We start from the raw sequence: 19,710 nt of genomic DNA on the forward strand, positions 1-19,710 counted from the left end.
CTTCTGGCACTGGGTAGCTGTGAAGTCAATCAAGAAACAGCACCTGGTTGAGGTCCGTTCCATGGCTAATCCACCTGCAGCAGTTAAGTTAGCACTGGAATCCATCTGCCTGCTGTTAGGTGAAAGTACCACTGACTGGAAACAAATACGTTCCATCATCATGAGGGAGAACTTCATTCCAACCATTGTTAACTTCTCTGCTGAGGAAATCAGGTAAAGTGCAAGTGTGAGTTAGTTGTGTGAAGAAATTATTTGCAAAGAACAGAGGGTCTTAACTGGACTTGCCTCTGTGTAATTGCTTTGGTAGCACTTGAATTCTTTTGGCACCAGCATATTCCTGCATGTAGTGAACGTGCAGGTGGTACAGGAGACAGACTTCTGAAGCCAAGGGGCAACAGGCAGAGTGGGACAAAAGAGCTGGTGTCAAGTAACTTCAAGGCACGGTTGCAAAGCAATGTGTTGGTCTCCAAAGCCACATAGTCAGTTGAAAGTGGTTTTGCAGCAATAACAGACCAGGTTGCTGAGGGCTTTATCCAGCTGAGGAGGTCCATTTCCTAGCTGGCTCTGAACATGAGCGGAATATCAAACTAGACATCTGAATTCCCTTCCAACTCCAAGTTTTTTGGCATGGAGTTAAGCAGTCTGTGAGTGACTAATCTTAAAAATATTGCTAAGTGCCTTATATCACCCATAAGCTGTCATTTCTGAAACAACATGTTGAACTAATTAAAACATTCCAGCTACCAGACAGCAGAACTCCCAGGAAGTATTCATTGTTAGCTGTGGAAGGCAGGCCAGATAAAGGGATACTGAATACCTGTGTGCTGACATACAGTGTATTGATGCTGTCTCTAAAAACTTTTCCCTTGCAGTGATGCCATCCGGGAGAGGATGAAGAAAAACTACCTGTCAAATCCAAGTTACAATTATGAAATTGTAAACAGAGCATCACTAGCTTGTGGACCTATGGTGAAATGGGCAATTGCACAGGTAAAGTTGGTTTGAGAAAGCAAAGGCAAGGTGAAGAGAGTGAGCCTGAACACATTGCTCACATTAGCAATGTCTAAACATGCTGAATTTGTCTTTATTCAATGAAGTTTTGCAAGCTATTTTGCTTCTAAGAAATGGATAGATGGTTCAGATGAATGCTGGATCTATAGTGCTGTGCCAGAGAACTGGCAAGTTGTGATACAGCTTCTGCACTGAAAAACTTTATGTTACAGTGAACAGTAGTAGATGCTTTTTGTATCATTCTACTGGACAGTACAGCTCCCCACTGGAAAATGCAATGCAATCCTCTTAATAGAGACTGCATTTGTCTTGCCTCAAACTAGGACCTGCTCACAGGCAGCTCTGCCAGAATCTTTTAGGCAGACTTCCAAATATTTGACTAGTTTCCTCAAGGAATAGGTTTTGGCAAAGATGCCCCTCTACTGAGATATCCAAGAATGGTTTTACTTGCCTGTTGGTGTTCCATACAGCAAAACGCTTGGCTCGTTAAAACTGTGCCTGCTTGGAATGGCATGATGTGGAGAGACTGTATTTAGCTTGACTCTTGCCAATAGGCCCTGTCCTAATTTTCCTACAAGATCACACAGACATTGTATGATACACTTCCCAGACATAGTGAATGTTCTGAGTTGGAAGGGACCCTCAAGGATCATCAAATCCAACTCTTATGTGAATGACCAGTGTGGGGATTGAACCCACAACCTTGGTGTTATTCACACCATTCTCTAACCAACTTGTTCTGTGGCTTAGCTATACTCATTTCATTGCTCAGAAAGGCAGATTAGCACATTACTGGCATGGACACCCAGTTGAGTATTTATGTGGAACAATGCTGTGCACTTCTTAGTGTGGTCTGAACCTTTTAGGTGGCTTCATATAAATCTACAGAGCAGGAGAAGGATCTTGCAAAAAGCAATTGCTTGTATGTCTGTGCTGGGTTTAAACTGAAGTCCTAGGGATTGATAAGTGGTACTAAGTTCCTTTGAAGTAGTGATTCTTACAGAGATCAGAAGCAGAAAAACTTGAAAAGACTCAGTTGATCTGAATTCTGTGGTTCTTGATAGCACATGTCATTTCAGAAAGTGTAAAGGGTTTATTTATTGTTTGCAGCTAAACTATGCTGATATGTTGAAAAGAGTGGAACCTCTACGCAATGAACTGCAGAAGCTGGAGGATGATGCCAAAGATAACCAACAGAAAGCAAATGAAGTGGAGCAGATGATTCGTGATCTTGAGGCCAGTATTGCCCGTTACAAAGAGGAATACGCAGTACTGATTTCGGAGGCTCAAGCCATTAAGGCAGACTTGGCTGCTGTAGAAGCTAAAGTAAGACATTTATATATCAGTAATTTTTTGTTTTTAATCTCTGACAGCCCTTTTTAGTGGACTTCAGTTGCTTCTCCTGTGCAGTGTATTTGAACTGTTTCATCTCTGGATGTCATGAGGCTTCTTAAGCTACTGAAACCTGGCTGGAATTAGAAATATCAACACATGTTGCTACTTGGTTAACAAGACAGTTCAAATAAGGTTTTAAAATACATAGAAAACCTTTGGAAACAGGCGTGGATGTAGTGTGATTGCATGTCTTAACTGAACTTCTAGGGGAGTGAATTTCTTTATCTACTTGATCTAGTCGTTAGTATGTCACTACTATGCTAGTACTTAGCACTTCTAAGTTAATCAAGGCAACAGTTAAAATCAACATAATAAATTAACACTGAAGTGATTCTGCACAAATTTAATCTCATTCTGAGCTTTTAAATTTAACTTGGGCCTTGAGCCAATATTTAGGTGTTCTAAGAGCCTTATGACAGTTCATCATCTAAAGAGTCTACTTCACCACTTATTTCTAGGTGAACCGCAGCACAGCTCTTCTGAAGAGTCTTTCTGCTGAACGTGAAAGGTGGGAGAAGACAAGTGAAACCTTCAAGAACCAGATGTCCACTATTGCAGGGGACTGTTTACTTTCAGGAGCTTTTATTGCCTATGCTGGCTACTTTGATCAGCAGATGCGGCAGAATCTGTTCACTACATGGTCTCACCATTTGCAGCAAGCAAATATCCAGGTAAAGGTGCAGTCATGATAAGTTAACCATAACTCGATTTACTGCAGCAGCTAAAGGAGCTTTAACATTGCTGGGTAAAGAATGGAGCTGTTGGAAAAGAACACCTCATAGAGCTGCGTTTATTTAAAATGTCTTCACCAGCTAGTTGGAGAATCTCTAGTTAAATATTACCCGTGTTTCCTTCTTGCAGTTCCGTACGGACATTGCAAGGACAGAGTACCTTTCCAATGCGGACGAGCGGCTTCGCTGGCAAGCAAGTTCTCTACCTGCAGATGACCTGTGCACTGAGAATGCCATCATGCTCAAGCGGTTTAATAGGTATTTCATGCTAAGATGTAGAGTTCTTCAACAATATTCTCACAACAGGCAGAGTTTGCACCTTTTCCATCACAGTAACTCTTTCACAGCACTGTTTTCACTGTTGTGGGAACCTCTGATGTTTTTAAAAGCTTCTCAACCATGTGTAAACATAAAAACTTTCATTCACCTTTGCTTGCCTTTTTTTGTTATGCTTAGCTGTTGAAGTAAATTGGCTTCAACTGAAGCTTTTTTGTTGCCCAAATAACAGACTTAACTTTCAAAACTCTGAAGTCATTGAACCTGTCCCAAATTATTCCTTTAGTAAACAAGGTTTTAAAGTTGAGACTTAAAATGTAGCGTGAACTCATAAAACTGCTTAGACATTGTCTGCAGTTAAAACCTGAATAATGAGAGTGTTTTATTACTAACTTAAGGTATCCATTGATCATCGATCCCTCTGGGCAAGCCACAGAGTTTATCATGAATGAATATAAAGACCGTAAGATAACTCGTACTAGTTTCTTGGATGACGCTTTCAGGAAGAACTTGGAAAGTGCCTTGAGATTTGGTAACCCACTTCTAGTTCAGGTTAGTTACGTGGTCACGTAGAAACTATAAATTCTTGAATTCTGTCCTGTTTTCTAGAAAAGTTTGCATTTCTTCTTTTAGTGACATGCGAGCAACTTTATTTTCAACTATAATTTACCAAATAAAATAGTAATATGTGAGGTGTTAGTCCTGAGAAGAACATTGGTAAGCTACAAAATCAAAAGAAGGTGTTTCCTTTTCTACCATTTCAAGATCAAATGCTTTAATTTTGAAATTATCTTTCCTTACTTCCACTCTGTAAAATGACTTGCAGCCTTTGTTTTCATATGCTATCTCTAGTAATAGATAATAGCAAATAATATGGCTAGTTGTCTAGAATTAAATTACTCTGAGTATCAGGGAGAAGTTTCAGTAATACAAAAAATATGTAACTGCAGGTTTAGTTGACTTTCACTTGAGATGGGTATGTTTTTTGCTTCTTAGTATGGAAATGGGAAAATGGGGTTAGCTCACAGTAACTGTTGCTTGTGTTGCTTAGGATAGGGCTTGTAATACATTAGGGCTAACACAATTACAGCCATCAGTAATACTACCCTTCTGAGGCTATGCATGGTAACCAGCCCAAACTTTGTGCTTGTGGAGCTCAACTACAAATCTAAAGTGGAAATACCCTCTGAATGCCGTCTGTATTCCTAACCAACTGCCTACTGATTGGTTACCAGACCTTTAAGCCCCAGTTGGATTGGGAGTTTTTGCTTGAGACACTTGCAAGCAACAGAATCTCTTAACACATTTCTGCTTTTAGGACGTGGAGAGCTACGATCCAGTTCTGAATCCTGTTCTGAATCGGGAAGTCCGAAGAACTGGAGGCAGAGTTCTCATTACTCTGGGAGACCAAGATATTGATTTGTCACCATCCTTCGTCATCTTCCTCTCCACCAGAGATCCAACAGTAAGTAAAACAAAAGCTGTCCTGTTTGTAGAAAGGGTGTCTCAGAAAGCTGAGAAAGGTTTTCATGTTTCCTGTGACAGGTTGAATTCCCACCGGACCTCTGCTCTCGTGTTACATTTGTAAACTTCACAGTAACTCGCAGCAGTTTACAGAGCCAGTGTCTGAATGAAGTCCTGAAAGCTGAAAGGCCAGATGTTGATGAAAAACGCTCTGACCTCCTCAAGCTTCAGGGTATGTTTACCGAAATGAACTCCTTCTGTTCTAAAAGAATACAGTAGTTTTACTGTAGCTGTAGAAATACACAGTAAAATGTCTGCATCCTCTGACTTCTCAGAATGTCCAAAGGCAAAGTACACACAATTTACATTCTTGAAAAGTATTTTTATCTATACAATGTGACCTGTTTTTTCTTCTAATTAAGGTGAATTTCAGCTGCGCTTGCGTCAGTTGGAAAAATCCCTACTGCAAGCACTTAATGAAGTGAAGGGACGGATCCTGGATGATGACACCATCATTACTACTCTTGAGAACCTGAAGAAGGAAGCAGCAGAGGTCACCAGAAAAGTGGAAGAGACTGATATTGTCATGCAAGAAGTGGAGACGGTTTCTCAGCAGTACCTGCCTCTTTCTACAGCATGCAGCAGTATCTACTTTACTATGGAGTCACTGAAACAGGTAGGATGAGTTGTTCTTCCTGCCAGAACCTTCATGTATTTACTGTTTAAAGCTAAATAGGCACTACCTGATTCCAGCGCAGCTGCCATACTGCAGTTTGTTTGGCATATGCCAATGACTGTCAAACAGCAGGACTCAAGAGAGAAACACTGAACTCTTTTGTCTTTCAGATACATTTCCTGTACCAGTACTCCCTCCAGTTTTTCCTGGACATCTATCACAATGTCTTGTATGAGAACCCAAATCTGAAGGGAATTACAGACCATACTCATCGTCTCTCAATCATCACAAAGGATCTCTTCCAGGTTCATTTTTTTAACTAATAAGTGTAATTCTTTAATCATATTTGAAGGGTCAAGAGGTCATGGCCTCTGTACTAACTTTCCTGTTTTGTTGGTAGGTGGCATTCAATAGAGTGGCACGTGGCATGCTGCATCAGGATCATATAACATTTGCCATGTTGTTGGCTCGGATCAAACTGAAAGGCACTATTGGGTAAACATTCATATTCTCATTTCACTTTAGTTGACCAAGGGAGGGCTGTCTTGAAGGCATCTGGCTGAAGTCTTCTTTTCCCTTAACATTAGGGAGCCTACATATGATGCAGAATTCCAGCACTTCCTGAGAGGGAAGGAGATTGTACTAAACACTGCATCTCTCCCCAAAATCAATGGTTTGACTGTAGAGCAAACAGAAGCAATGATGAGGTTGAGCTGCCTTCCTGCATTTAAGGACCTTGTTTCCAAAGTTCAAGCAGATGAGGTAAGTGTTGGCTAGGGCTTGTTTCTGCACTGAACTATCTTGTGAAGCTTTTTAGGTCTCTGCTTGAAGAGCTTTGTGCTCACAAGTAAGCTCTCCTAGGATGGGAATAGGGCAGCTTTATCAATAACTAGTTGTAGCTGTAGTGGAAATGAATATTCCTATTTCCTTAGTAATCCAGCTCTAAAACTTGTTGTAAATACCACTGTTCACATGGACTTGGAAGTGGCTTCACCATTCATCTGGCTTTATGGTTTACCAGCTTTGGTTCCCATGGTAGCAGGAAGTGTGATGCTGCATGTCTTTTCCTGCATCACTATTCTGTGATAATTGTGCAAGACAGGAGAGCAGCCCCAGCCATACATAACTTCATTATGGTGGGCTTTTGGACATGAATTTGGATAGTGCTCAGCTGCTGAGCTCTTGGCTTATTCTCATGACTGAAGTGTTCTAAAGAATTCATCTTTGTTCTGACTGTGAAACTGTCACGTTCCAAATTGTCCATATCTTAAATAGTACCTGCTTGTTTTGCCCTGCCTGGCTTTTATATTGGAAGTCGAATTCTCTTTACTATGTCTAATTTTCTCAAACTCTTCACCCTGGGGTAAAATGACATACAGCTTGGGCTTGTTAGAGGTCTGTAGAATTGTGATGCTGGAGGCAGTGCAGCAATAGGGCATGGCAGGGAAATGATTTGGCACAAAGCATAATAGACAAAGTGTAATTTGAGTTCTACATGTGGATTTTTGTTTTAAAAACCAACAGAACTTGGAGAAATTCGTTGAAATGAGTCAAGAACTTACTGCAGTCTTGCTCAAGGAAACATTCAAACTATTTATATGTAAAACACTCAAACCATTCATAACTAGAAGCCTGGGAAAAGACCAAACTATGTTGAGTGTTAGACAATATTTGGGGCTAAGTTTTATGATTGACTCAATTTCATTAATACTGTTTCTTTTTAACAGCATTAGCCCTGTTTTGTTTCTCAAGCCTTACTCATAGATGGAAGCTCAAATGCTTCTGGTACTCAATATAAATTTTTATTATGATCTAAATTTTAGATGGATCATAAGATAGGACCGTTAAATGGGGAATTTTAAAGATCTTTTTGCAAATCCAAAGACAGTGGAGTTTGGACAAGTTGAACCCTACCCTGGCAATCTTTGTTTCCTAAAAAGTTCATATGTAGCTGAACATTTTTGCAGTACAATGAATTCTAGCTACTAAGGCTGACATTGAACATTTTTTTCAATACAGCAATTCTGTATCTGGCTGGATAGCAGCTCCCCCGAGCAGACTGTACCATACCTTTGGACTGAAGAAAAGCCTGCAAGTAAGTGAAGTTGCACTATTGTCCACACCAGTCGTACTGTACTGATCTGAGCAGAGTTACTATGGGTTTAAAAGCAGTTCTAAAGTAGAATTTAATTTTGGGCCTTAATGGTTAAGAAAATCATAAAGTTGGGATTGTGTAAGAACTTGAAGTCTGGTGGGGGTGGGTTTCGAGGTTTGGGTTTTTTTGGGAGGTTAATTTGTGTGGTCTTCCACTGAGGAAACATAATTCTACAATCTCATTAGATTACATAATAGTTTGGATTAACCTTAGTCATCGCAAAGATGGAGGCAGCTCAGGACTCTAAAAAGCTCCAGGACAAAGTTTTTCTGAGGACAGGGCTGGTCTACTAGAACATTTCCTCCTGCAGTTGTATCTTAAAGGTGAAGTCTTAGCTCTTGCTACATTAGTTGTTAGTGCTAATTTGTTAAGAGTTAGAACTTCAGGGTAACTGTTACCCTTTGGTTCCTCCCCAGACTGAAAGGTAACTTTAGGAAGTGTTTGCTGTCTATCATTGTGGGCTCATTCCTGTAGGCAGCTTTTTAAATTAGGGATTCTAGCTACCCTGAAGCTGCTTGACCATTACCTGAAGCAGCTCTAGGTTATCTACCCTGTGCATGCTACACAAGTGGATAGTACTATATAAGTCTACCTCAACAGCAGATGATTGTATGAGTGAGGTATGAAGAGATCTCTTGTCCCTAGAAATTAAAATCACTCATGGCAATACCTCTAGCCTGTAGATTTTGTAAACCAGTAGCATTTCAGTAGAATCCAAATGCATCTTGTCCAGGGGGGCTTGTGGAGGGCTCAGAACATGAGCAATCCAGCAGGCAGTTAAAGTGTTGCAGAAGACAAACCAGCTGAAGCTGGTGAGTGTGAAGATGGAATGTAAGCATTCTGTTAAAAAGTTGCAACAGATCTTTCAGAGGGATAATTAACTTTCTAAATATAGTCTTCAAAACAAAATGGAGAAAAATTGAATGGAGAATTGAAGAGAGGAGGGTGTTGAGAATGGTTTTCTTACCTGTCCATCTAATCCTGTCTCCTCGTTCCAGCTCCTATTGGACAGGCCATTCATCGCTTGCTTCTGATCCAGGCCTTCCGTCCGGATCGTTTGCTGGCCATGGCACACACCTTTGTTTCAACAAATCTTGGAGAGTCTTTCATGTCCATTATGGAGCAGCCTTTAGATCTGACACAAATCGTAGATACAGAGGTAATCTGCTTGCTTTTGAACGGCTAAAATCCTGAGGCAGGGCTTAGTGCCACCTTGCATGAGTTCCATAATGACTAAATTTGTCCAACAAAACATTTATTTACTTACCCTTCTCCCTATGGTGTGAGGAGTGGATTGGTTTTGTATTTGTTAATGTAAGAGTAACATAATGTCTTTAGCTGGGCAGAGGGAAGAAGCACTGAGCTTACTGCATTCCCATATTTATGTAGTGACTGATCCTTATCCTTTTAAACTTCTTGGACCACAGGTGAAACCAAATACCCCTGTGCTGATGTGTTCAGTGCCTGGTTACGATGCCAGTGGTCATGTTGAAGACCTTGCAGCTGAGCAGAACACGCAGATAACTTCTATTGCTATTGGTAAGAACATACCTGATTTCATCATCTGAGTATAAATGAAATTGTTAGCAGTAAGAGCTTTAGCAACCCTTCTGTCTTTTAGGTTCTGCTGAAGGGTTTAACCAAGCAGATAAAGCAATAAACACAGCAGTGAAATCTGGAAGGTAAGTTCTGTTTCATTTTCAGCTAGGAAACTGCCTGGTAGAAAGGTAAACAGGGGAAAGTAATCTACTGGCTAAACAGATAAAACCCTGAGTAAAAATAAGGAGACCATCTTTTGAAATGAAATTTGTAGTAACAAGCACAGCTTTTCACAACCTCTATTTAAATATTATCAAGAAAAGTAAGTGGTATCTGAAAAACAAGAAAGTTAACCTATTTACAGTACATAATAACTGATTCTATGTAGAAAACAGGTTTAAAAGAGGTAGGAAAATCTGTAGCATTGATATCTTGTTCTGTAACTTGTGGTGATTACAGCAAGGATCTGTAAGCTGTACACTAAAAAGAACTTTTCCTGTTTCAAAAATTCACAGATGGGTAATGCTGAAGAATGTTCACCTGGCTCCTGGCTGGCTCATGCAACTAGAAAAGAAGCTACATTCCCTACAACCACATGCTTGCTTCAGACTCTTCCTTACCATGGAGATTAATCCAAAGGTAATATTGATTTAAAATTTGATTCTCTGGGGGAGTAACTAGCCTTCAAAGCCAAGAGTGCTACCCAGGGAAGGATTTCTCATTACTACCTTTCTGCAGTAAGGAAAAGAAAAATACATGCCTGTCAGGGGAGTTACTAGCAATGGTTTTTGATAACTTAATTGTAGCTGAAAACATCATACCCTCCTTTTTGCTGCTTCCTCCACCCGCCAAAAGAAAGGCAAGAGTTTGTGTGCTCACAACAAGGTTTTGAAGTTAATGCAAATTGTGCTGTTAGAGAGATTTAATTTAGTGAAGGCTAAAACAGGTGGGTTTGAGCTTATTGATCTTTTATAGGTACCAGTGAATTTGTTACGTGCTGGGCGTATCTTTGTGTTTGAACCTCCTCCTGGTGTGAAGGCAAACATGCTGAGGACCTTCAGCAGCATTCCAGTTTCTAGGATGTGCAAGGTAAGCTTGCAGTTTGTGTTGATGAAACTAAGTGGAAGAATGTGTTTGTTGAACTATGACCTTAGATGATAAAACCTCAGCTTCTAAGATGTACCTTGGATGTTCTTCTCTCCTCACAGAAGCAAACTAGTAGTTGGTTCTTCTGTTGGTAGAATGTATAAGGTTTTGGTAGCACTTCAGCATTAAACTTGATACTTTCTAGCCTTTTAGCAGATTTTGATTTTTATCAGTTCACTTGAGTAACAGTTTTTGGGATTTTTTTTCTCTTCACTTCCTAGTCTCCCAATGAGCGTGCTCGTTTGTATTTCCTCCTGGCCTGGTTCCATGCCATTATCCAAGAGCGCCTGCGCTACGCTCCGTTGGGTTGGTCCAAGAAGTACGAGTTTGGAGAGTCTGACCTGAGATCTGCCTGTGACACAGTGGATACGTGGTTGGATGATACAGCCAAGGCAAGTAGTGTTGTGTCCTTGGGTAACAGATTAGATTTTCAGTTAAACAGTCTGTTCTGGAAACATTTAGGAAGTTGAATGAGTAGGCACAAATAACCAGATGGCATTGTAATTAAGGTCTTGAATTCGATTCCTCAGTCAGAGGAGATGTGAAAAATATTGTTTCCTGCTAATTATAGGGTCGTCAAAACATTTCACCTGACAAAATCCCCTGGTCTGCCTTGAAGACACTGATGGCACAGTCTATCTATGGAGGCCGCATCGATAATGAATTTGATCAACGTTTGTTGAACACATTCTTGGAGCGTCTGTTCACTACTCTGAGTTTTGATAGCGAATTCAAACTGGCTTGCAAAGTTGATGGACACAAAGATATTCAGATGCCAGATGGAATCAGGTATCAATATTTCCTTGTCCTGATCTCTCTGTACAACTTTTCTTTTTTTTTGTCTTTAATTAAAAACTTGCACACAAAGAAAAGCAAAAAACCAAACACCTTACCTGTATTTCAGTGCTGTGTAAACCTCTGTCTCAGGCAAAGAATTACCTTGGCATTGTAATAGAGGAAACATTCTAATGAATATTAAACTCTTGATTTGCAGGCGTGAGGAGTTTGTCCAGTGGGTTGAGATGCTGCCAGATACACAAACGCCATCATGGCTGGGCCTGCCAAATAATGCAGAGAAAGTTCTTCTCACCACCCAAGGTAAAAACCAGAACTTTAGTGATTTCACAGATTACCAGGCAACCATTGTAACTAAAAAGTAGAAGAGGAATACAAATTTTGCTGAAGAGTCAATAGCTTTCCCCCCTTCCCTCAACATAGCTGGTTTAACTTCTGCAGGGTAAGAACTTGAGTAGTCCAAAAACTGATCAGAAGCTTGTGCATCAAAAAACCAGTTATATTTAGGCTTTCAGATGGCAGGCTTCCATCTTAATTCTGGGAGGCTTTATTGTCAGCTCTGGAGCCACCTACAGCTGGGCAGTTCTGAATCTTAGGTTTACACTAGGGATAAGGAAAAGTCCTGGTTCTTGCATGTAGTAGGATGTTTTCATGTTGATTCCACAGCTTCTCTGACTAATAGCATATTTCCTATTTTAGGCATAGATATGATCAGTAAAATGCTGAAAATGCAGATGCTAGAGGATGAGGATGATCTAGCCTATGCAGAAACAGAGAAGAAGACAAGAACTGATTCTACGTCAGATGGGCGCCCAGCATGGATGAGAACACTGCACACCACAGCCTCTAACTGGCTCCACCTTATCCCACAAACTCTAAACCATCTGAAGAGGACTGTGGAAAACATTAAAGTAAGAACTAAATTTTATCTAATGTGGGCATAGGAAAAGCACAGGTTCAGGTACGTGGTGAAGTGCAAGTACCAGTTAAACTGTTCAAGGGTCAATGGAACCTCTATCGGTGCTGATTACAAGTGCATTATTTGAAGAAATGCAATGGCAAACTGTAAGGGTACCACTTCTGAAGCTTCTCTGTGATCAGGTAGCAGGAAACAAGTGGTTGTGCCACACTGATGCTTGTGATAGTGTCTTTACAACCAGTGCACATGAACTGCTGCTAAAATGTAGTGATGGTCAGTGAGGGAAGATGGGGCAGCAGCTTCTGCTATCTCAGAACAGAAACTGTATGGGCTGGAAACTTCTGAGATCTGTATAGTGGTATCCTGAACTCTAGCTTGGGAATAAGCTCCCTAGTTCATGTGCCCATGATTGTCTAACTGCTTCCAAGGACTTACTCTGGGACATTAGGCAAGAGCCTTTTGTTGCTGATTAAAAAGAATCCATAGGTGATTGGAAGGAGCTGCAGCAGGCAGTCTGCATTAATTCTTCAGCTATGAATTCTGCTTTCTTGCTTCTCTGAGGGAGAGATTGTTGGTTGTAAAACCATTTCTGCACTCACTTCATGCACCACACGCTGTATCTTCCACATTTACACTTTTAGTCCCAGTGTCACTGCGCAGCTCACCCAGGATTTGGGGGTTGGTTTTTGTGGCAGTTTTCCAGCAAGAACTTTGATCTGCAACTTAACTTTCAATGTTTTGACCATCAGGATCCTTTGTTCCGATTCTTTGAGAGAGAGGTGAAAATGGGAGCTAAGCTGCTCCAGGATGTTCGTCAGGACCTTGCAGATGTGGTTCAAGTGTGTGAAGGAAAGAAGAAACAAACCAACTACTTGCGCACACTTATAAATGAGCTGGTGAAAGGTATGGCCCTTCAAATCACCACCTCCCACGGCTCTCTTTGCCTCTTGCACTCTGTAAGAGGCTTTTGTGGTCAGCAGCTTTTAAAACCAAAAAAAAACGGCAGAAAAAATTTGGATAGGCTTTACAGTTTCACACAAACAATACTTTTGTGTCAAGCATAACATTCCAGTTGTTTTGGTTTGAGATCTCAAGTTGAGGTATCAAATATTAGTCTTTTTTCTGTATGGTTTATATTAGCAGCTTAATTTCTAAGCTGAAATCTTCATAAATTCTCTCAATATGTCTGAATTGTGACAGAACAAAGTTACTTACACCACATAGTGAGTAATATTACTCCTAGAAAATATTCAAGTTCTCCGAAAATCTGTATCAAGATTTTATATAAAATGTGGAATTTTCACAGACATCCTGCTTGTAATAATGCATGAAGATTTGCTGTCTGCTTTGTACAAAAGCATTTCCTAAAACACAGATACTTGACCTCTTCAGTTTTTTCTAAAGAACCCAAATCTTTATGCAGACTTGGAGATCAGGCCCTGCAGTACACAGCTGTGTGTAACTGCACTTGCTGTTCTTGAAGGGTGTCTGAAGTTGGATGCCATTTGCTTTGTAATCTTTGAAAGTGCCTTCACTTACTGAGGGGCCTTTTAAGGTAGAGATTGATATCCCCGTCCAGGTCTTAAATGGTTATTGGGAGAAAACATGAAGTGTCAATATAACGTGTAATTTCAACCTACATAGGAACAAAACTTAATTCTAATCACATTTTTGTAGGTATTTTGCCTCGTAGCTGGTCTCATTACACAGTGCCAGCTGGCATGACTGTTATCCAGTGGGTGTCCGACTTCAGTGAGCGCATTAAACAGCTGCAGAACATTTCCCAGGCAGCTGCATCTGGTGGAGCAAAAGAACTGAAGGTACCTTGTGCTGACTTCTAGGGGTTGGTGGTGGAGCTGTATAACACCTTCAGGGAGTCCTCACATCAGGACTTTTAAATAGTTGCTCAGACAGTGAACTTGAGTCAGTGTTCTCTGAAATGGGCCTGTAAATACTGTTGAGTCTCTCCTGGTCTCAGCATGGTGGGGCTCAGCAGACTAACTGTGCTAACTGAGCCTTAGTATTGTAGGAAACAAAGCCTTAGAGCGAAAGGCATCTCTGCAGTTACACAATGTTCCAGTAGCATCAGGAACATTTTAATGTAAATAGATTGCTGAAGTGGTATTTATTAGTCATTAATTAATACTGCAGCTGAAATAATTTTTTTCCAATTCCCCCCTCCCCCAAATAGAACATCCACGTGTGCCTCGGTGGCCTGTTTGTACCAGAGGCATATATTACTGCTACAAGACAGTATGTTGCTCAAGCAAACAGCTGGTCCCTTGAAGAACTCTGTCTTGAGGTCAATGTTACAACTACCCAGAATGCAGTCCTGGATGCCTGCAGCTTTGGAGTCACAGGTAAACTCATCAGAAAGAAGGGGACCTTGACCTAAAATGCTTTCAGAAACTTCTGGTATTAAATGGCCTGTGTCAAATGAAAAAGATCCTATGTTAATAGGATATATTAATACACACTTTCTGAAATTGTTTAAAGATTAGTTTGATATTAGTTATTAGGGAAGTACTTACAGTGCTAATAGATCTCAAGGCTCAGGTCAGTATATATTTAAGTGGTATTGCATAAGTATATCACCTGCAACCTCTTCATTTTGCAGGACAAAATACTTCTCATGAAGTGGACTTATCCCGTAAATGATACACAGGGAGGTGGTCTTTGGATGTGTAAAAACTCTTAGAACTCTAAACTGTATTTCAATTTACAGGCCTGAAGCTTCAGGGAGCCACGTGCAGCAACAACAAGCTGTCACTTTCGAATGCTATTTCAACTGTACTGCCCATTACACAGCTTCGCTGGATCAAGCAGACAAATGCTGATAAAAAGGCAAATGTTGTAAGTATTGTTAAAAATGTTTAGATATACCTAGCTTTTTTTTTTTCCTGAAGCTATATGGATACTTGTACTGGGCACCACAAATCAAATTGTTCTTTTCTAATCACTCTCAGTGTCAGCTGGCATCTTAAGTTCCAGGCTAGCAGCAAACAGACCTAGTGTTGACTAGGTCTTTCCTTTGTATCTATTGATAAGGAGGAGAGGCATCCAACACCACAAATGCTCTTCACATCAAAACGTGAATTATACCTATAAAGGCATTGTGAGTTTATCAGGTCTTGGGTTTTTCCTCATATTTTGAGCACTGAGTTACCAGAGCATGAATTCCCATCTTGTATAGAAACATCTTGCACACTTCAGCTGTCTTACATAACTATCCTGTGTTCATGTTTTTCCCCAGGTTACTTTACCAGTTTATCTGAACTTCACTCGTGCTGATCTGATTTTCACTGTTGACTTTGAAATAGCCACCAAGGAAGATCCTCGCAGCTTCTATGAACGTGGTGTTGCAGTTCTCTGCACTGAGTGAACAAATTTCTTTTGACTGGTTAATTCTGTAGTAACTGTCAGTCTTCTATATAGTGTTCACCTGTACTTTTGTAACCTGGGTAGGTTGTCAGATGGATTTATATCAAGTTGGCTAGAAAGAAAGGGGGCGATGCGTGGGAAAGCAGATAGGCTAGAGAGATTTCTTTGAAGGAAAATTGGATGAGATTTTTAGATGGTTATTGGTATATGTGATATTTGATGGATTATGTTATACTAAATAAAATATATAGCAAAACTGTTTGACTCCCTGTTTCTCGAACTGTAATTCTTACAGTGATGTTTTTGGTCAGGAAAATCTGTACCTATTGTTTTTTCAGAGAATAACAAGTTCCTGTTCAAGTTAACCTCCAGTAACAGAACCCTTGGAATGTAAGTCTTTAGTACAGTAAGATACAAAGTATGACATTATTTGCTGTGATAATTCATGCCGTTGCATCAGTTACTTGCAGTGAACTGGCTCTTGCTTGAAGTAACTTGCCAAGATGCATCAAGAAGCTGGAGCATCCTAACCAAAACTTTCTTGTCCTGTTGACCATAGAGCTTCCTCTCTCTAAAGCTGCTTTTATGGTCAAATAAGCCCCCAGATTCATGTCTCATTGAGCCCAGTAGGATGATATTAAATACTTACACAAGGAGTTACAATATTATTTCAGACTCTCACATGTGACCAAACTGTTACTAAATTAGGGGAGCTGAGAATTCCTGCTAATTGCTTGGGTTGATGCAATGGTTTGGGCATTCACTTGCTTTTTCTGATCCTAAATTAACTGGCTAAGCGTTTCAACCCTTCTGACCACCCTCTCAGAACAACTGTCCCCACTGTCAGTGACTAATATCAAGTGTGCAAATGAAGAATGCAGGTGCACAGCTTTTTAAGTCTGTCTGCCTGCTCCCCACTGTTTTGCATAGTTAATCACCATAGCTTGAACTGTCCTGACTGGATTTGTTACCTTATAAAGAATGAGTCCCAAACCAGTGCACCATGTAATCTTTTCTGTGCCTATAGTTGTGATGAACAGAGATGATGGGAACTTGCATCCGTCATCATCCAACACAAGTTTTAACCATAATGTCCTTGTTTTGTTAACCTCTGTGAGATGCTTTCCTTTACAGCAGCAGAACATTAGTGTCTGGAATTGGTATCACTGCCTCCATTATCACTGCAAATACATTGTCCAGGAAGGAAGCAGACCTCCTGCTGGCTCTGGACACCAATTGCTGTATGAAGTCTTAGCTTAAACATTTAAGAGCTGGCTTTTGGCAGCTCAGCTGAACGTGCCTCTTTCTTTCAGCACCTGCTTTTTGTGAGTAGCTCAGCACCTGGGCTGTGTTAACAGCTACTGTAAAACTCTCCCCACATATTAGGAGATCTTGTGAGGAGATCAGGAGTGTCTCAGACATGCTTGAAGTAGCTGGAGCTTCCCAAACTCTTCAGCTCTTTTATGTTACCTTTTGCATTAAGCCTGAATTAACAAAAGGTGCAGTTTCAGTCCAGAAGTTAATTCATAGTTGGATTCTCATTCTGACTAAGCAGATTACAAATATACTGTCCCCTGTGGCTTATCCTTCAAATTACTTCCCTCCTGATCCTGTATTATTTTCTCCTAGGGAATTATTTCAGCATGCTGTGTGAAACTACTGGTTTAAGTGAAATTCTCTCTAGATAAGTTCAGGGTTCTTACCTGCAGTTGGAAGGTCTGTTCAGTTTTGTTTAGCCTCAGAGGAAGGGGCTGACAGCTGGGATGGGGGGCAATAGCTGGGACTTAAAATGGTACAGCAACCCAGACACGAGGCTGAAGGGTATATATCACAATGTCATATTTTTCAAGCTTTTCAAAAGTCCTTATTCCAGAGAGAGCTGTGGCCTTGCTACAGTACATACAAATCTATAGTGCAAGGGATTGTTTGGTTTTGGGTTTTGTTCAGTTAACTTCATGGTTTTCACTGCAGCAATCTTGGCCTCTGGGACAAGTCAAGGGGGAACCACAGTAGCTCATCTTGGGGCAAAAGCCTCAATCTTACTGTTTAACCACTTTATTTCCAAACTGATTAAAAACCATTTCCAGCTGGGGAATAAGGATGAAAGAAAAGTTGCTTTAATGTAATAAATATGCAGCAAATATGTAGCTGTTACTGGAAGGGTGCAAGGCTAGAACTGAAATAATATTTTGAGTGGCTTTCCATCTTATGAAAGAAACTGGAAATCAAAAATCTCTGCCACTTGCACAGAACAAATGCTTACATCATTACACTTTCACAGCTGTTAGTTTCCCTTCCACATAAATGGACTACTCAGACTCTAAAGGTGATAAAAGAAATTACAAGAGAGGGAGGTCAGAGGCACAGTTTTTGCTGCCTAACTGGCCTCCCACCTGTGGGCACCACTTCTCAGCTCCTGAGTGATTATTCTCTACCAAGGAAGAAGCTCTAAGCTAGTTCAGCTACATCACATTGCAAATGCTGACCTGGCAGGTGTATGAAGACTGTCTACCTAAAACATTGTTCAAGTCAGGTAGGAACAGGTATTTAAATAGCAACGAGGCAGTTTCTCCCCACTTGAAGGAGAAAATAAGTGAGAGATTGCCATCAGCTGCAGTCAGATCATCATGGTGCAGTTCACTTGTTTGTAGTCAAACCTGAAAGACAAGTCAGCAGCAGCTGCTGCCCTCCTCTGTACAGGTCAGACACACCAAGAGCCAAACACTGACAAAAAGGTGTGAGATGAGCTATAGCTGTTGAAAGCCAATTCCAACAACGAGGACATTCTTCCTTCCCTCCTCAACAAATCTTTGTCATGTTTGGTGAAATTACACTGAAACGGAGCCAGTGCCTCCAGGTGCTGCATACAGGACTGGGGGCTGGTGCTGCAAGAGGCCCCAGCATGGCTGTCACTCTGAGGATAAACCTGTGCTGGTTTTCACTAGAATTGCCACACAACTTGTTTGATTCCATTCTTCAGGTGGATCTCAGAGTTTACAGTGACAGTGCAGCTGCACTGGTATCAGGCTCCAGCCAGCTTGTTCAAAGCTTGTTCAGTTCAGGTACCCTCTGCAAAAGAAACCTCCACCAGGCTGATTCTTCAGAACAGTTTGTCCAATGATTTATTCGTCCCTCAGATTAAGTCACACGGAACTTCTTTCTTCTTAGTTTTTCACTGGCACTCTCTGGAGTGGGAATCACTTGTTTTCTTTTATTTAGGGGCTGCCTGGCCATTATGCCATCACAATGAGCTGCTAGCAGGGTTTGTGGAGCATTGTCAGCTGGGCTTGCAGCGAGCTCCATGGAGGCTGAGGTGTTAATACTCATCAGTAAGGCACGGTCAGGTGTCACCCTCATATTGGTAAATGCTTCCATGGCTCCAGGCAGTTCAGGTGATTGCAACAGAAAACCCTCCTCTTGGCTGGGAAGGTCCAGGAGTGCTTTACAGTCATTTACTGTCTGAATTTCTCTGGCTTTTGTTCCTGGGCAGAGCCGGTCTGGAGAATTAGGGAAGGATTCTCCATCATCTGAAGTATCAGCATCCTCCAAAGCCACTGCTTTTGGGGCTCTGTTTGTCCGTGGTGCAACTTTTATAATATTTGAAGAATTCAAGCTACAGTCAGAGTGAACAGATGCATCTTCTGAATCACCGTCGTAAGGATCTAAAAACTAAAATAAACATCTCTAGACATGGTGGATGCCTGTTTGTCCACAAAAAAACCTGAACAAACAAACAAAAAAACCACAAGCAGCAACATACAGTGGACTTCAAAGTCACTTTCAAGGGATTCCCTAAGTCCCTTACTGTGGAAGTTTTCCTGTTAATCCACACATTCCCACCTCTATTTTAAAATTTGGATGTTACTCCAAGAGCAGGCTTCTGTGTAAAACCCAAAACCTACTTGCATTCCCCTGGTGTCCTTTGCTTTCTTGAGTCCTCCAGCAAGTGGGCTAGGCATGACCTATTTAAGAGAAGTTAACGTAGGTTTATAAGGCACCTTCCCATGAATTATTGGTCAAAGGAAAACCAGAGTAGGTAAAAATCCTTAAGAAGAGGAAGCCAGATTGTCACCTTCCTAAAAGACAGTAAAAAGTGTGTCTGAGCCTAACTTTTAAAGGTCTGGTAAAGTTAGCCTAAAATAGCATTATGGGAAGTCTTACTGCACTTAAAATATTGCTCTAAAGAGAGCAATGAGTAATTACATACCTCACCACCAGAAAA

At 40.8% G+C, this 19,710-nt stretch overlaps 1 protein-coding gene across 1 annotated transcript in view; it reads left to right on the forward strand.

Moving 5' to 3' along the window:
- Positions 1-15,746, forward strand: part of DYNC1H1 (dynein cytoplasmic 1 heavy chain 1) — a 46,406-nt gene extending 30,660 nt beyond the window's left edge. The window contains exons 52-78 of the mRNA XM_027893592.1: positions 18-213; positions 873-990; positions 2,122-2,337; positions 2,865-3,077; positions 3,268-3,395; positions 3,812-3,965; positions 4,732-4,878; positions 4,959-5,109; positions 5,300-5,553; positions 5,724-5,858; positions 5,954-6,048; positions 6,141-6,315; positions 7,573-7,648; positions 8,707-8,867; positions 9,136-9,247; positions 9,330-9,390; positions 9,763-9,886; positions 10,223-10,336; positions 10,615-10,785; positions 10,965-11,182; positions 11,388-11,491; positions 11,888-12,099; positions 12,857-13,010; positions 13,785-13,927; positions 14,299-14,467; positions 14,833-14,960; positions 15,361-15,746. Of these exons, the coding sequence (XP_027749393.1) occupies positions 18-213; positions 873-990; positions 2,122-2,337; positions 2,865-3,077; positions 3,268-3,395; positions 3,812-3,965; positions 4,732-4,878; positions 4,959-5,109; positions 5,300-5,553; positions 5,724-5,858; positions 5,954-6,048; positions 6,141-6,315; positions 7,573-7,648; positions 8,707-8,867; positions 9,136-9,247; positions 9,330-9,390; positions 9,763-9,886; positions 10,223-10,336; positions 10,615-10,785; positions 10,965-11,182; positions 11,388-11,491; positions 11,888-12,099; positions 12,857-13,010; positions 13,785-13,927; positions 14,299-14,467; positions 14,833-14,960; positions 15,361-15,489 (4,058 nt within the window). The 3' untranslated portion in view covers positions 15,490-15,746. The remainder of the gene's footprint in view (positions 1-17; positions 214-872; positions 991-2,121; positions 2,338-2,864; positions 3,078-3,267; positions 3,396-3,811; positions 3,966-4,731; positions 4,879-4,958; positions 5,110-5,299; positions 5,554-5,723; positions 5,859-5,953; positions 6,049-6,140; positions 6,316-7,572; positions 7,649-8,706; positions 8,868-9,135; positions 9,248-9,329; positions 9,391-9,762; positions 9,887-10,222; positions 10,337-10,614; positions 10,786-10,964; positions 11,183-11,387; positions 11,492-11,887; positions 12,100-12,856; positions 13,011-13,784; positions 13,928-14,298; positions 14,468-14,832; positions 14,961-15,360) is intronic.
- The last annotated feature ends 3,964 nt before the right edge of the window (positions 15,747-19,710 follow it).

This window comes from Empidonax traillii, unplaced genomic scaffold (assembly GCF_003031625.1).
Source record: "Empidonax traillii isolate 1590-97213 ecotype Southwest subspecies unplaced genomic scaffold, ASM303162v1 scaffold398:size1781980, whole genome shotgun sequence".
Taxonomy (NCBI): Eukaryota; Metazoa; Chordata; class Aves; order Passeriformes; family Tyrannidae; genus Empidonax; species Empidonax traillii.